The sequence below is a fragment of the Propithecus coquereli genome, unplaced genomic scaffold (assembly GCF_000956105.1).
Source record: "Propithecus coquereli isolate 6110/MARCELLA unplaced genomic scaffold, Pcoq_1.0 Scaffold736, whole genome shotgun sequence".
Lineage (NCBI taxonomy): Eukaryota > Metazoa > Chordata > Mammalia > Primates > Indriidae > Propithecus > Propithecus coquereli.
The window spans coordinates 1188383-1205683 of NW_012153463.1; the positions used below are offsets into that span (position 1 = coordinate 1188383).

At 42.7% G+C, this 17301-nt stretch overlaps 1 protein-coding gene across 1 annotated transcript; it reads right to left on the bottom strand.

Moving 5' to 3' along the window:
• Positions 1-495: 495 nt before the first annotated feature.
• SETD4 (SET domain containing 4) lies at positions 496-12169 on the bottom strand. The gene is made up of 6 exons (XM_012661821.1): positions 12068-12169; positions 11002-11097; positions 6833-6870; positions 4337-4425; positions 2376-2805; positions 496-762 (listed from the first exon to the last, which is right to left on the bottom strand). The coding sequence occupies exons 1-6, from the start codon at positions 12138-12140 to the stop codon at positions 520-522; spliced, it is 969 nt and encodes a 322-aa protein (XP_012517275.1). The 5' UTR covers positions 12141-12169; the 3' UTR covers positions 496-519.
• Between the last annotated feature and the right edge of the window lie 5132 nt (positions 12170-17301).

Here is a 17301-nt window from a genome sequence, read left to right on the forward strand (position 1 = left end):
CCCGGGCAACAGAGTGAGACTCTGTCTCAAAAAAAAAATAAAATAAAATAAAATTGTAATACCAATGATGATAGCTAGTTAGTAGATCACAAAAGAACATAAATGAAGTCAAACCTTATCATGGCATTAAACTCCAAAAACAAGGACTATGTAATAGACTTATCTCTGTGTGCCATTAGCACAGTATCTTACAAACAGTAGGTGCTTAATATTTTTTATTGGTTGCTCTCTAATCTCATTCTATCTTTAGTGACAGTAATGACATATCAGTATAAAAATTTCCATTTCTTCCCATTTGTTAATATTAAACTTATTTTCTTAGCAGTTTTCCCTTTTCTTCCATTCTATCTTCTGACCTAATGCAAGAAAACTTTTCTCAGTTCTTCTTATTCTCAACATCAATCAAAGGTTTGTTGTTTTTACTTCAATATTGAAATTACAGTCAGTAAGGCTAGACCTAGCTAGGAGAAAATTAATGATGTGTATGTGTGTTTCAAGGTTTTGCTATTTTTATTCAAACTAAAAATAACCACCACTCCAAATGGGAGAAAAATTATATCTATTAATGATGAAAAATTGATTCCAACCTCTTGACACATAAACACAAGCGTGAGGATTACGGATGGAAACAAATCCGTATTCCAGGAGCAGTTGATGGTTATCATGGTGGCCATAGCAGATGAATACCTCTTCGTGTTTTCTCCAACTTGAAGCAGTTCTGAGTTCATAACAGCGAGTTTCCTCATTAAATGCTGCTTTCACCTAGAAAGGAAAATTATTAAAGGTTTTTTTTAAAGTAAAGCATAAAACTACAAGGCTGATTAAGTTTTTGTATTAACATAAGTCAGGTGCAGCTTTCAAACACACATCAGTGAATTTAACTGCATGTGGGAGAGATGCCACTTCTATGACTCAGCCCGCTTCCTTCACCTCAACTTCACCACCCCACTGGCGAGGGAGGGAGCCCTGCCCTGGGGTTCTGGGGATGGCCACACACACGACGCCCAGCACTGGACAGGTGAGACCCACAGCAGTTTATCAGTCACATACACTCACAGCCTGTGGGAGGAGGACATGGCAGTGCCAACCACCTTTATCTGTAAAGATCCAGAGAGTAAACAGTTTAGGCTTTGAGAGCCCTGTGTGGTCTCTGTTGCAAGCTGTTGTATTTTTACAATCCTTTAAAACTGTAAAAACCATTCTTAGCCCAGGGATCGTAGGCCACATGTCCACAGTATGTAGTTTGTGGTCTCCTACAGCAGACTATAAGATCACTGGTTTGGCACATAAATGCACCAAAAGCCCCAACAAAAATAAATTTTAAAAAACATATCCCTGATATTATTTCATCAACACCAACCACTCATTGATGAGAAATACTCATCTAACCTTAGGCTCCTTTGCTCCAGATTGCTAAAAATACATCTTTCTACAAAAACTAACAAGCAGACAGACCAGGCGATTGTCCCAGGCCTAAGAAAGCATAGCAGGACCTGCCTAAGCTCTCTTCTCCCTGGCACATGGGCTGACAAGGCTTCATCACTCTTCGCACAGTGGCATGTCATGTGAAGGGGACAGCCATGACCCAGATCCCAGCCATGTGCCTCCACAGCGCACCCCAGATGGGTTACAGGTGAGCTGACAGATGGACTCCCCTCTGCCCTCCACGCCAGGCCTCCACCACAGCGTGCCCTGAAAATACACATTTCCTGCCTGAGCCACGTGGGAAAGGGCTGGGGAAGAGGAGATCTGTGACCCTCTCCCACATCAGGATCCTTCTGTGACTCCCAAGACCCCTTTCCCCACAAACATCCATCCATTCAGTAAACATTTACTCAACACCTGCTATGTGCCAGGCCCTGCCATGTGCACTGGGGTGACAGAGAGGAACAAGACAAAGTCCTCATTCCCAAAGATTTCAGAGCTCAGTGGAGGAAGAAGCAAGTCAATCAGTGATCAAAGCAAAGATAAATGCTCTGGCAGCTATGCCACCAAGCACAAAAGGGACAGGACAGGAAAGGAAAGCAAGCTAGACTTCAGTCTCAGTCTGGAAGGAGGGAGGAGGGAGACGGGAGGAAGGGAGGAAGTCTCTGCACCATGAGTCGCTGGTACTGACAGCACAGGAGATGCAGCATGAGCCTCTGTGGGCCTGGAAAGCAGAGTAGAGAAACAGGGCAAAGGAAAAGCATTGCAGGAGGGACAAGAGGTCAGGAAGAAAGCCAGGAGCACACCTGATGACAGGTGGCCTTAACAGGTTTACCTGAAGCCAGCTACACCTTTCCCTAGGGTTTTGCCCACCATCCAAAGTCACCGGTTCTACATGTTGGAATCCTTCCTATCAAAACAGAACATGTGTTCCCTTGTCAGCACCTCACCTGGACATTTGAGCTGTGATTCAGCAGATCCAGGTATGGAGCGAGCGCACAGGTGTCCGGCTCTGCAGAAAGGCATTCCTGCCGCCTGGGCCTCAGGTACACAGCCCTGGTGTTGACGGTGCACCACGCCCACAGGAGGGCGCTGTAGCTGAAGATGCTGTCAACAGCCTCCCCAAACAGAGGCTGCAGGGAAGAGAAAAAGTCTCTGGAGGAAGCAAAGAACTCCTGCACACGGACTCTCTGCTCTTCAGCCTTTGCTTTTAAAGGTTTGGGAAGAAGATTCACCACTTCCGGTTCTAAACAAACAGGGCAGGTGTAGGCCTTGGGTAAAATATCCAGGTACGGCTTCCAGGGAGACTGGTCCCCAGCATGCTTTTCTGACACTAAAAAGGTGCACAGAGCCAGCAGAGGAGACGGAGGAGGCTTCCACCTTTTAAAATTAAAAGCCAGTTTAAAGGAATTACTTTTATTCAAAATATGAAATAAGCTAAGTGGTTTGTTCTGCTGCCAGAGGGAGTGTGTTCATACTGTCAACATGCTCTAAATTTACCTAATGGACCCAAGAGAGTTCTTTTCTTCCTTCCAGGCTTTTCCTGTGCAGAGCACACCCCCAATACAAGCGCTCTGAACAAGCCAAGTTCATGTATCAGAAAAACTGACTCACTAACCCAAGTTCCAGGTTTGTTTGCAAGAGATTCCTATCTGCAGAAAACCTCTTTGCTTCCAGCTTGGTTCTCCAGTTTGAAAGCTTTTGCCATAGTCCATTTGTTTCACCTGAGTAAGGATATAAAATATGGTAGGGAGAAAAAACTGGTAGAAAGAACCTAGAACTGCACCATAGAATATAGTAACCACAGGTACATGGAGCTATTTAAACTTACATTTTAATATTTAGAATTAAATAATATTTAAAATGCAATTCCTCAGTCAGACAAACCACATTTCAAGTGCTCAGTAGCCACTTGTGGCTAGTGGCTACCACGTTGGACAACGCAGAGTAAAACGTCTCTGTCATTGCTGAAAGTTCTATTGCGTGGCACTAACCTAGACCAAAAGCTAAATATGCTCATTACATAATTTATATAATTCTAAAGCTTTTATTCCTAAATTTACCTGCTCTATTAAAAATTACTGATCATAGTATTTTATTCGTTTTTCATAATGACCAATAAAAAGATCTCACGTTGTATGAACATATATAGAAAAAGTTTTCATTAATCCTTCCAAGTCCAGATTCCTATATTGCCATACATTCTATTCAAAATCTCAGAAGGATTCCGAAAATGTTAAATACTAAGAGCATCCTTGCCTCTGCTCAGGCCTATGAAGATGCACTAGCCCTCTTCTGAAAACACGCCAGGGGGAAAAAAGTCCAGAACTTACCTTGGGTTAAAAAACAGTATAATCTTTCAACCCTCATGATTTAGAAATCCCTTCTGCCGAGGATCTCACTCTCTCTGTCCTCAGATATGCCCCAAAGCAAAGGCCCACCATAACATGAGCCAGAAGTAATTCTCAACCCCCTCTCTTCAACACCAAACTCCTTCATAATGTCAACAGCTCTTCATAATTAAAGACTTCAAGTAAGTACAATAAGGGTAAAAATAACAGAGCAACATTTGTCAAGACCTACTACGATGGAGAACAGGCTACTGTGAGTCAAGGCACTCAGCTGTGATTTATATATATTATCCCATTTAATCTTCATTTTCCAGAAAGTGATATAGATCAGGATTCACACCCACATCCCAGGCAGCCTATTAAAAACCTTAAACATGCAGATTAAAATGAATTAAGAACAAACTTCCCAGAACAGAGTAAACCTTTCAAATCATTTCAGGTATTTATCAGCTATAAAAAGGGGCTGGGTCCTAATGAACTATGCCTTAGATGACATATTTCCCAATGACAGACACTTTCAAGAAGCACTGTACCAGGTAAGCATGCATGTGGTCACTTACTTAGTAATGTACGCCCCTAAGTAGCTTTGAATCACCGTGTCCGTGGTAAGCAGGCAGCTCTCAGGCAACGAAATAATCATCTGTCCCTCCTTGCCAAAAAGAAAGTAAAGTTTAGGACGCTCATGCTTTGGGAAGGACCAGTGAGTATGAATCTTGCAAATCCTCGATCCCACAATCATTTACCAAGAACCCACTATAATCCAACCACAAGCCACCAGTGAGCCCACCAATGGACTCACTTCCAACTCCCTGAGTCTGCAGATACAGACAAGGCTGCTCCAATGCCAGGTACCACAACCCCAGCAAGAATTGAAGGTTAGTTATGTGACTGACACCCACCATCAGTCAACCTCTCACCAGAAAAAAATGTGAAAATATTTTGACAACTCAAATCATATTGTTCCTCCGTTTTCTTTGCCAGGAAATCATGCTAACAATTGGAAACAGGCAGAAACCACTCCAAATCCATCCAGTGAAATCCAAGTGACCGGCAATGGTCTGCTCTCTACATAACCTGTGCCAACTAGATAAAGAAAAGGCAACCTACCCAGCACAACCAGGATCTAATCTAACTGAGCAAAAGTACAGTTTTCAGTTTCTCCCACTGAGCTAGAACCATAGAAAGAACAATCAAGATGTAAAGTAATAGACACCAGAAAGAAAGCACTAAGAAGCCAGATGTGAGATCCTGCTTTCATTTTTAACTGGCATCTACGTTGGTTAAAAATCCCCAGCCAGAAACCTTCCAGGATCGATTTCTGGTTTCCTCATCTGTAACACAAGATTAAGCTGGGTGATCGCTACTGGTCCTTCCCATTCCAGCATCCTATGACTTTCTGATTAAAAAAAAAATGGGGGTATATTTATTTATCATCGAAATGCAACCCATACACTTAAGATCTATGCATTTCACTATATATGAAATATCTCTCAATTCTCAAAAATTGCAATAAAAAAGCCACGCTTTTTACGTGGGATGCGACTGCCAATTATCATTCCATGATCTAAACAAAACTACCTGTAGTTACTGCTGTATACATGAGAGATGTATTTCTCCTCCCCAAATTCAGCTACAGAATAAAGTCATCACACCTTTCTCAAAAAATAAAAACACTGCACAATAATATGAATGTAGTTAACACTACTGAACTGAATACTTAAAAATGGTTAAGATGGTAGATTTTATGTTACATGTATATCTTACCACAATTAAAAATTTAAAAATAATAAAAACGGCATATTAGAATTACAGTATTAAAAGGCACCATTCTTTAGGCTAAACCCTAAATGTAGGGTTGTACATTTGTATTTGTATGTACATAGCTGAGTTTAAAATAAATTTAAAAATTAAGCCTGAACAAGAGCAAGACCTCAACTCTACAAAAAAATAGAAAAATCAGTCAGGGCATGGTGGCATGTGCTTGTAGTCCCAGCTACTCAGGAGGCCGACACAGGAGAATTGCTTGAGCCCAGGAGTTTGAGGTTGCATGAGCTATGATGATGCCACTGCACACTAGCTCAGGCAACAGAGCGAGACCCTGTCTCAAAATAATTAATTAATTAATTAAGACAATTTTAAAATGAAGGAATTAATTTCTAGCTTTAGCAAAAATTGTGCATTAGGAAAAAAACACAAAAATTATACATTAGATATCCTTTAAAGGAGCACAGAAAGAATTAAAAAGGACCTTGGAGATCATCTATGTCATTTACCTCCTCATTTTATAGGTGAGGAAACAGAAGTCAAGAGGACGAGGAGTCTTGCTCTGAGTCCCACAGGCATCGAAGGCAACCCTGGGACAGGCTCCGAGGCCACCTCCCACACTTGCTTGGGTTCTACTTGCCACATTATGCACAGTCTCTCTCAGATGACAGCAGCTCCCCTGGCACACTTAAAATATGATGTGATTTCTAAAATTTTCTGTGGCAGAGACTACTAGTTGCCTACCCCAACATGCCCCCTCCCCCCTCCTAACACAATTCTATTTGGAGGGCACAGTGCCAGGCAAAGGCCAGCACATCTCCCCTCCCTTGCAGTGGCTGGGGCCATGTACCCGATTGCTGGCCAAGGAGATGGGGGCCGGAATTAAAGGGAGAAAGCCTACCCTTCCTCACCCCCTCTCCCTCCTCTGCTCATGCTCCAAGAGCCACAGCCCAATCTAAGGATGGTGGACTCCCTTAAGGCCATGACAGAGAGCTGGAAGGAGTCAGGGCCTCTGATGGCCATGGGACTGCCCCCCCAGCCCAGGTCTGCCTACTCCAGGTTTGTTTATATGACAGCAAAATAAACTTCTGTGCTGCTTAAGCACTGCAACTTTGGGCTTGTCTCTTATATGCAGCAAACTTTATTCTAGTTGACAGAACTATATTCAAACATATCCATTAGGTAAGTGAGAAACGCCTGAATGTTTCCAATATTTTTAATTAACTTGATTTGAACCACACAAAGCAGTAAAAATCTACTTTGGGTTTCAAGAATAAAAGAGAAGTTCTCACCTGCAAGGATGTTTTGCTCATCAGCCCTCTTCCTGTACCTAGGAAAGCAAAGATGGAAAAAGGTAAATTCTACAATATCTTCAAGGTCATAGAGATACCATTTTGGTTTTTTCCTTTTTCTCTTAATCTTGCACTACTTTGAGCATTTTATTACCAAATACAAAAAAAAAAGCCTACAAATGTTATGTGTCGGCCCCAACATAGTTTATTCCTGGATTACTTACAGCAGCAACGTAATCCAGCAGCATCTACCACACACAGCACCAAGGCTTCACACATGTGGAATTTAAGGAACACGGACTATTCTATTTCTTCTCCAGACAACCATCAAAGACTTACAAGTCTGTTTCTGCCTTTTTCCCCCAAACTTATGCCCAGATCATCTTCCCAAATTCTAAGTTTCAAAGAAGCCCTACTCACAGGTCGCTTCAACATTCATCTGATACTAATACCATTCTTCCTTTATGGAACATTTCCCTAGGGAGGGTCTTAATTCATTTTACTCGGTTTACCCATTGCCTCATTCCATCCCCTCGCCCTAGAAAGGGCTCCCGTGTTTCCTGCCACTCACGAAGGTTGGGGTGCCAAAAGAAGAAAGCAAAACACCCCTCAGAAGGGTCCAGGTGAGGCCGCTTTGGGCCCCGGAGACGGGGAAGGAGTGCTACTTCCCATTTCTGCGGGCAGAAACCATAGCCCCACGCCTGAAGGATCCATGCCACCACCTACCAGCCCAAGCCCCGCGTGCAAGACCTGCGGGCAGGGACCCAGGCAGTGAGGATGCAGAAGGCCAGGCCAGGCTGGGCTAGCCGGGCAGCCAGAACCGCTTTGCCCACCTGTGAGTAGCGCCCCTACTCTCTGTGCCCATGGTCGCCACCTCGAGATGTCATTTTGAATAAAAAGTGTGAATGACTTCAAAATAACACAGAGCTGAAGCTGGGTTTCTCTGTCTTTGATTCCCACAGGAAACCGAGAGGTCAGGAAACTATTCTGGAAAATGTCCTGACCTCATGTGGGTTTAAAATAATTGAAGGGCAAAGTCAGCTTCAGAGGTGAGATGTGAAGACCACCATGGACTTCACACAGATCTGCTGCTGGGCCTCTTTCAGGGGCCTTCAAGCTGGACCCTCTCCCCTGAAGCCTACCAACTAACAGTGGGGGCCCCATTCCTAATGCCCACCCGACCTACAAGCTGGACCCTCAGGCCTCTTATACCCACTATCACGCTCAGCTCGCTCCAGTAATGACCTTGAGACCCCTTTGACTGGCCAGTAAACCCCACTCAGGTCCCACAAAGCCTGCAGACTACATGCTCCCCCTCCGGTAACCCATTAGATGGGCTCTCCTCCACCGGGTGAGCTCAGCCGGGTAGACCCAGGGCCAGCTGCTCCCTGCCTCTGGCTGGCGCACAATCACCACGGCAACTTCACCAGCTCCACTGTTAATACCCCACCAACTTCCAGAAGTTTCTCCCTCCATGTCCAAGGCTCAGCTCCTGGAACAAAGTCAGACAGACACTAAAAGGATGCTCAGATGACAGTTTTTCTAGCAGACATAGGTATTATAGGACCATAAGAGGCCTATATTAATGTCTCCAAATTAATAGTTCTTGACTTTTTTTCTCTTAGCTGGAAGGGAGTATAACTAAGCAAAGGCAGTCCCTATAGATGACAACCGGGAAGCTCCTGGTTCATCGTGGGAATTCCTGCCTCAAGTCCTCAATCAGTTTTCTGGCAAGTTTGATTTGATAAGTCCTAATTCATCTCCCATCCAGGAGCATACTGTCTGCTCGTACACATCGTTCTAGTCTTAATAACTTATTTTATTTATTTTGTGCATCCCCTTGTGCAGTTAATCATCCTTGCGGACCAAAATCCCTCCCAGAATCAATTATTAATGGGGGGACTTTTTTCTATGTGGTCATCCTTCAAATGACCTGTTAATCTAAGTGGAAATCCCTCTCCAAACATATATATGAACAGAAACTGGCATATGGAATAAACCTAGAAGACACTTTGCCTATATTCCTACAATGTACAGTGTTCAATATCAAAAAACATATCATAGTAATCTGCATTTACTATCATATTTATGCTGAATATACCAGGCAAGGGAGAAGTGGCTATTAAGAGCTCATAAAAATAAGGCTTATTACCAACATGTCAAAGCCTTCAAACTTCTGCGATCACAAATCCACCTGGGAGGCCCAAACTTGGCTAGTGCTCTTGGTGGTGAACAAGACGCTGGGGTCAGTTCCCAAGGCATAAATTGGGTGAGAGCCTAAACACAGAATCCTGCTTGCAACTTAGGAGCCTTCCCTTGCCCCCTCCCCAAACTAAGATTAATGGCCCATAATTTTGTACATTTTGACTGAATCCCAAAAATGTTCCCTCCTATCATACGCTGAGAGCTAAAGCACTTACAGAAGGTTCCTTGTACCCAGAACTGTAAGCCGTGGGTTCAGACCACTGTCAAACCATTTTGCTTTAGCACCTCCATGGCCCTGAATCTGAGATTGGGGCCAAGGAAAGTTGTTCCCACTTTTAAAATTAGGAGCTCTTTACTGTTCCAAATTGTAAACAGATTACTTATTTTCAGGCATTCCACCTAAACCATTTGCCAAATCCTGCTCAATCATTTTAAACCTATCATTCGTAGGGCAAGGTGACACCCAAGAAGTAGGCAGGCCTTAGCCACAGCAAGTCCACTCCTGACACTATTTTCTCTTGATTATCTAGTAAGGAACTCCATATAGCATCATCTAAGAGTGTGGCTCTTACTGGACCATCTTTGACACACAAAAACAGAAAGTTAAACGTTCTGCTACAGGCTGACAATTATGGTTCTCAATCATAAACTAGGAGAGGCCCTAACAGAAATGGCTCGAATCAAGCATTTTAACCCAAAGTCATCATGTGCAACTGACTCATGGGGAACAACTTTACACACATCACCTCACTTGGCCAGGGGCACACATGGGGAAATCATCTATCCTGGGGGATATACAAGGAAGTTAATTTACTCAAAGGTAAATTACCTAATGGGTACTTGAGTGATCATTTTAATGACCAAGAGGAGCATTCAGTGGCATCTGCTTTAAATTTTCTGTAAGGTAAAATGTCTGCAGCCTGCCCTGTGATGTAGAACTTCAGGACCCAAATTTTCTAACTGTCCTACAGCAAGCCCCAAATCGTTTTGAAGAGCACCTCTGTCCTCCCTATGGAGTAGAGTGGCATTGTATGCAGGCACACACCCACAGCAAGCTGCCCAACTTCCATAAAAGAATGTTCCAGAAGAAAATGTTATCTAACCTCCAAAATAAGCCCTTCAATTTCCAGAACAAAATGTTAATCTACCTCAGCTCAGGTGACTGTTGAAGCCTACAGTTCTACAATTAACTGGCCACACAGAGGGCCCCTCCTCCAATACTTGGGGAGCACAGCCACAAACAGCTGAGGAGACAATATTTGCTGAAGCCTCCCTAAGGGTTCTTCTCCACAAGCCACACCACCAGAGAACAATCATCTCAAGTGGTTGTTTGGAAACCCCCCTCCCCCTTAGAAAACTAGTATTTTTATTCACTGGAGCCACAGGATAATCCCATTAGCCTGCAAGGTTGGAAAAATTTCATGAAACCACCATAGGGATGTTGTTGAACAAAGCAGTCACCACATTACACAAATACACAAATGTCTTTCCTATGAGGACCCAGCAAAGGCATTTCCCTCAGGTCTAAGGTCCAGGAATACCTGCATTTCTCCTGAGTGGACAACTCAGTTCTGTTTACAGAACACTCAGACGCAGGTCATCAACCACACCAATTGTATGAGCTGCTGGAAAGATGAATTAAGTTTGTAGCTCACCTCTGGCGAGTGCATAAGATTTCATAACCATGTCTTTTATGTGTTATCTTTGTTCTTGGCTTCACTGTATTCTCATTCTTTTTTTAATTTTTAATTTTATTTCATCATCTTGTCATTTCTCTCCACAAGCCGCTCTCATTTATTTTTACAAGGTGAAGTACAAGCAAACTGTATAGCTATGAGGCAGGAAGCCCAACACACAGCAATAGATGTGTTCCTGGAGAACACAGCCCACCTGCAAGAATCACCCCTGCTCTCCACAGGGCTTTCATATGAGAAAGGTCAAGAGAGCTGCATGCCAGATCTTACCTGGAAAACAAGCAGGCGTTAAGTTTGTATCTTCAAACTTCCTATCTTTCAGCCACTTCTTTAGCTCTATAAATTCATACTTGTAGCTCTCAGTCACTAATCAGGTGAGAAGAGAACAAATGGTGAGAACAAATCACTGCATAATCAGATCACCATTTTAAAAAAACATCTCTGATGAAGTATATCAGACAGACTTATGCAATGGTAAGTATCTGTGTATCTAAACATATCCAAACATAGAAAAGATACAGTAAAAATATGGTATTATAATCTTACAGGATCACTGTTGTATATGTGGTCCATCAACCAAAACATGATTATGTAGCACATGACTGTATTAATTCAATGCACTCCTCATCAAAATTCAAGCAGGCTTTTTTATAGGAGTTAACAAGCTAATTCTAAAATTCATGTGGAAATGCAAAAGACCTAGAATAGCCAAAATATCTTTGAAATGCTGATTTTAAAACATAAAGCTAGAATAATCAAATTAGTGTGATGTTGTCATCAAGACAGGCAAATAGGTCACTGGAACAGGATAGAAAATCAAAAGAGAGACCCAGATATGTATGAATGACTGATTTCTGACTAAGTGTAAAGGCAATTCAGTGGAGAAAAGATAGGATTTTCAATAAATGATGTTTGAACAATTGGATCTCGATAAGCAAAAAAAAACAAAAAGTACCCATATCTTGTACCATGTACAATTGCATTTATGTAGGGTTTTCCAGGTAGCTGCCAAGCACTTTCACATCCAGTATCTCATTTAGACTAGGTTACCCTGAATCTGAAGTGATAAATTTATATCCAAACATTGATATCCTACAGATAGCTAAAGGTCAAGACCAGAGAAAGAAACCTGGGAGTTATCACCAAAGAAGACAGTTGAAGCAATGAGTTAAATATATTTACATTCCCACCAGGATTTAAAAGAACATAATGGCACCATTAAAGAGATCATTCTTTAAGAAATATTCTCTTTGAGAAAATCTATATGTACAGACACACACTAATCACCAAAGAATTTCTTTTTTCATCACTGGTACTAAAGGAAACAAAACTGTACCTCCTCTTGATTCAGAACTTCTGAAGAGTTTTCGTCTTCTGATCCGGCTTGTTCTCCCTCTTCTCTTATGCATATTCAAACTGTAGTTTCTGTGTAGATACCCAATCTAAAATAAAAAGCATTTCTTTGCCTTACTTTCCAGTTATATGATAATCACTGTTCCTTGTACCTTTAAAATATACAAATGTATATTTTGATAAATCATTTTTCTAAAGTATTTTTGTACAGGAAAGGTTTATACTGTGAGCTAAAGCATGACCCCTGCACTAATGGAATGCCCATTATATTGGTCCCTCTAAAACAGTTTTATCTTGAGGACCTAGTGAATACTGATTAATCATGGAAATCTTCATCACTAATTTCATAAACATGTGCTTTAGTCACTTACACATCTCAATCCTAATCAATATTTACTAAAGCATCAATTTAAATTAACTATACTTAGAATAAATGGTAGCCACAAAGCCCCCATCAGCTAGGAAGTCTTAGAGAAAAAAAAAAACAAAACACCTTTCAGTGTGAAGTAAACAGTGGTTTGTTCTTAGATACCAGGATCCTGAAATAAATACAGTCTACTGTAATTAAATAGGTGTTTGCAAATGATTAGGGAGAGAATTAAAGCCAAAAACCAGACAAATCTAAGAGATGATCATTAGACCTAAAATGGCTAGTAGTTTCCACATGCTACTTCCTTGGAAGCATAAAAAATGAAATCCATTAAACACACCAGCTTGAGCATTATACAGGCAATGGAGTGGAGCCATTAATAAGAATAACAGGAATTAGTGCAGCCATTAATAGGAAGATGTGTGCTAAGATGTAAAAATATCCAAGACATATTAAGAGAAAAAAATAAAGTTTCAGAACATTATAAATTAAATGATCCCTTTTGGGTTTGCTTTTGAGCACGTTTTATATGTTTATAAACCAAGAGGATTTAAGGAAGGATATTCAAAAGCATGCTAGGGCAATGGAATACTACTGAGCCATAAAAAAGAATGAAATGTCATCATTTGCAGCAGCACTGGATGGAACTGGAGGTCAATCAATGTGTTAAATGAAATAAGCCAGGGACAGAGGGACAAATATTGCATGTTCTCACTCTTACATGGATGCTAAAAAAGTTGACCTCGTATAGGTAGAGAATAGAATACCAGAGGCTGAAAAGGTGGTTGGATGGGGGGAGATAAAGACAAGTGGATTGATGGGTGCAAACATACAGTTTCCTTCCTTATACGGAAGGAGTAAGTTCTCAGGTTCCATAACAAAGTAGGGTGATTATAGTTAATGTATTGTATATTGCAAAAATAGCTGGAAGAGAAGACTTGAAATGTTCCCAACATACAGAAATGATAAATATTCAAGGTCATGGATAGCCCAATACCTTGATCATTACAATCTATGCTTGTAACAAATTATCACACGTACTCCCATAAATATGTTCGAATACTGGCATGAATTTTAAAAAGTGCTAAGGGAGGTGATACTATTACTTTTGTATCCCCCTACACTGTGACTTATGTATGTATGAATACCTAAGTGACGTAATATGAATATTAAATGAATACATGTGCATTTTAACAATGTAACTAGTTTTAAAATCTACTCCTAAAAAACACCAGGACAGAAATGAGTTAAGAGACAAAAACTCCAGGTAGTATGAATGCCCCACTTCAGCAGTGGAAGGTTCATTGCTTGATCTACCGAAAGCTGGCGAGTCTGGTTCCAGAGCCCAGCGCGGCGTGTCCCCTCCCGAGTCTGGTTCCAGAGCCCAGCACTCTGTCCGCACAGAAGCGGGAAGCCCCGACCCAGACACCCGCCCCGAGCGGGAGCTTCCCACCGGCGCCCTGGTGACTGTCACGTGGAAACCGGATGACAGCCACAACTACGGGCACCATCCTCGCTCCCACAGTCCTCAAACCCTATACGCGAGGCCACCCTACTGAACCGACACACACCGCTCCCGCAGCCACAATGCAGCCAAGAAAGCGTCAGACCCCGGGCCTTGGGCTATTTCGCCTCTCCCAGGACGCCTGAGCAATATTCGCTAACTGGACGATCTCCAAACTATGGGAAGTTACTGTAGTACACAGGATAATGCCAGATCTGGTGGGGACTCTGCAAGACGAACTCAGTTCTCCTTTTTATACTGATGAATAAAAAACTAAGGAAATCTACAGCACAACTCTGCACCCGTTACCGGGGCAACGGAGGTCCCGACCCGGAAGTGCTCCGGACTCACGTCGACTCCGGTGCCCACCCAAAGATGGCGGCAGCAGTAGAGGGGCCCAAGGCTCGTAGAAACCCGAGACGCTGGCCCAGACGAACGCAAGTTTAAGAAGTGGGCCGAAGGTGCAGAGGGAGAGGCTGAGCGCCGTCAGGCCCGCATCGAGTCCTTAAGCAACCCGAGTTCTCAGTCACCTGCGCGAGCCTCCGCTATTTCTGCCGCGGGCCGCTTCCTCCCAGCACGCACATGCGCGGAGTGCGCGGACTTACTACCGACGTCAAATCCCGCGGAAGGCGGGGTCCTTCCAACCCTCCACCCCGACATCAGCCACCCTGCTCCTGGGCCAAGAAAACCCTGTGGCTCGCGGACAGGCTAGCTGCGCTGTGAAGAGCCGGCATGTGGAGTCTTTCGTTAGGAAGTTAGTAAGAGTAAGACCAACCACCTAGGGCGCCCGACCCCGGCCGGCCCCCAGGACGGCGCCTCGCCTGCCCCCGGGCCTAGCCGCTCTGGCGCGCCTCCCCCCATCCCCCACACCTCCGCCACCAGGCTGGCTTTGCCCCGTCCTGCCCTTCTGCTTGACCATCCCCGCCCTATTTCATCATTTCTGGCCTGGCCCAGGACCTGCCTTATAAGAAAATTCTAACTAATTCATGTAAATACGTGTTCCGGGAGAAGGAGCTCAATTTCTGCCCCCACAGCCCCCACCTTGATTATGGACTGGTGACTTGATTCCCAAGACTACAGTATGGAGGAAGAGTGGGAAGTAACTTTACAGTGGAGAAACCTGGTATATGCTATCTTGGCCGAGTGGTCATGGGTAACATCAGAAATAAACATGATGACAGCATGTTCCTGTGGTATTCCTACCCAAAACCCAGAACCCCAGTTCTTCCATTAAAAAAAAAAAAATCAGGCAAACTCCAAAACAACTGACCAGTACTCCTAAAACATTTTCTGTCAATGAAAAACAAGTACAGTCGTGTCTTGGTATATGCAGGGGATTGGTTCCAGGCCACCACCAACCCCCGATACTAAACTCTATGGATGCTCAAGTCCCTTGTATAAAATGGTGTCAACCTAACTAGCAGCTAAAATAGTAGCTCTCTAAAAATATTTATTTGGGAGTAGCGTTGCAATGGAAATACGAGTGCCATAGTGAACTGTGTTGGGGGGGTTGAGGCAAGGGGAAGTTTCTAAAGGCAAAACAGGATTGCAGAAATTGCTTGGAATCAATTATCCTTGGCTACATGGATCAATAACCAGGGTAATGCCAGTCCAAGGTTGAACAGACAGTTGCTGGACAGATAGTGCTGCAGAAGTATTTTCTGTGGCGTTTGTGCAGGGTTGTGGTTTGCAGTCTTATGTGATCCTTCTTGTTATCAGGTATACATGAATGAGAACCCTCCCTTCATGACCTTCCCTGGCTCTTTTTTTTTTTTGAGACAGAGTCTCACTATGTTGCCCCGGCTAGAGTGCCATGGCGTCATCCTAGCTCACAGCAACCTCAAACTCCTGGGCTCAAGCAATCCTTCTGCCTCAGCCTCCCGAGTAGCTGGGACTACAGGCATGCGCCACCATGCCTGGCTCATTTTTTTCTATATATTTTTAGTTGTCCAATTAATTTCTTTCTATTTTTGGTAGAGACGGGGTCTCGCTCTTGCTCAGGCTGGTTTCAAACTCCTGAGCTCAAACAATCCGCCCGCCTCGGCCTCCCAGAGAGCTAGGATTACAGGCGTGAGCCACCACGCCTGGCCTTCTCTGGCTCTTTTTGTCAGGGTTATAACACAAATACTTCATTTTCATTCTGATAACATTCACAATGCTATAGTATTTTCATATAATATAGGCACATACTCCCAAGTAGTTTAAATCATCTCTAGTTTATTTACAATAACTAATACAATGTAAATGGCTGTTGTATAGTTTTTCTTATTTGTATTTGTTTATTGTTATATTCTTATTTTTTATTTTGTTTTTCTGAATATTTGCAATTCTTGGCCAGTTGAATCCCCACATGCAGAACCCAAAGATGTGGAGGGCCAAGTGTAAACTCTGACAAGCTGTCCTAAACCAGAGGAAACTAGAGTCATGACAACTAAAGGTAATGTAGTAGTCTGGGGAGGATCCTGGAATAGAAAAGGATATTTGAAGAAAAACTAATGGAATCTGAATAAAGTGTGGAGCTTAGTCAATAAGAGTGTTCCAGTGTTGGTTTTTAGTTGAGACGATGTACCATAGTAGAAAGATGTTAATAATAGGAGAATCTGGGTGAGAGGTATACAGGAATTCTCTGCAGTGCATTTGTAACTTTTCAGTAAATCCAACTATTCTGAAATTAAAAGTTTTGTGTTTTTTTGAATAAAGGAGTGTAGGGTGTTGGACATAGATGGTTATAGATTGAGAATTATTAAATTAAACTTTGGCACTTTAAAATTTTAAAGGTTTATTTGAGCAGACAGATTCATGCATCAGGCAGCTCCACACCGTAAGTGCTTCAGGTCTCCTCCAAAGGGGCATAAACAGAAGGATTTTATAGTGTGAATGCAGAAGTAAAGCAAAGAAATTCCTGCTTGGTTAAAGTTAGAACAGTTGCCATATTTGAACTATTCCTAGGAGAAGTTCAAGACAAGTAACACGCAGTTAACCACCTGTGATTGGCTGAGCTTCAGCTTCATTGTCTCTTAAATTCTGAGATACGTTTTGCTTTGCTTCTGTTGGAACCCACAGGATTAGAGTTACTTCCACCTAATGGCCTCCTATTTGTTTTAACAGATCCATGATTCAGTGATGCCATCAAAGGTTAACACTCTTTCTAACTTTCCACCTTACAGTCCTTAAGGATTTGGCTGTTTACCTTTTTGTTTGTTTCCTCATAACCTCAAGACAATTGTTGCTGCTCCAGGCATCACATTCTCCTACAACTGCATTCAAGATGGGAAGAAAAGGGGTGGAGGAAATGGGGACTTTTCCTTTTATGAAGGAGGAAAGTACTGCATACTCCCATTTT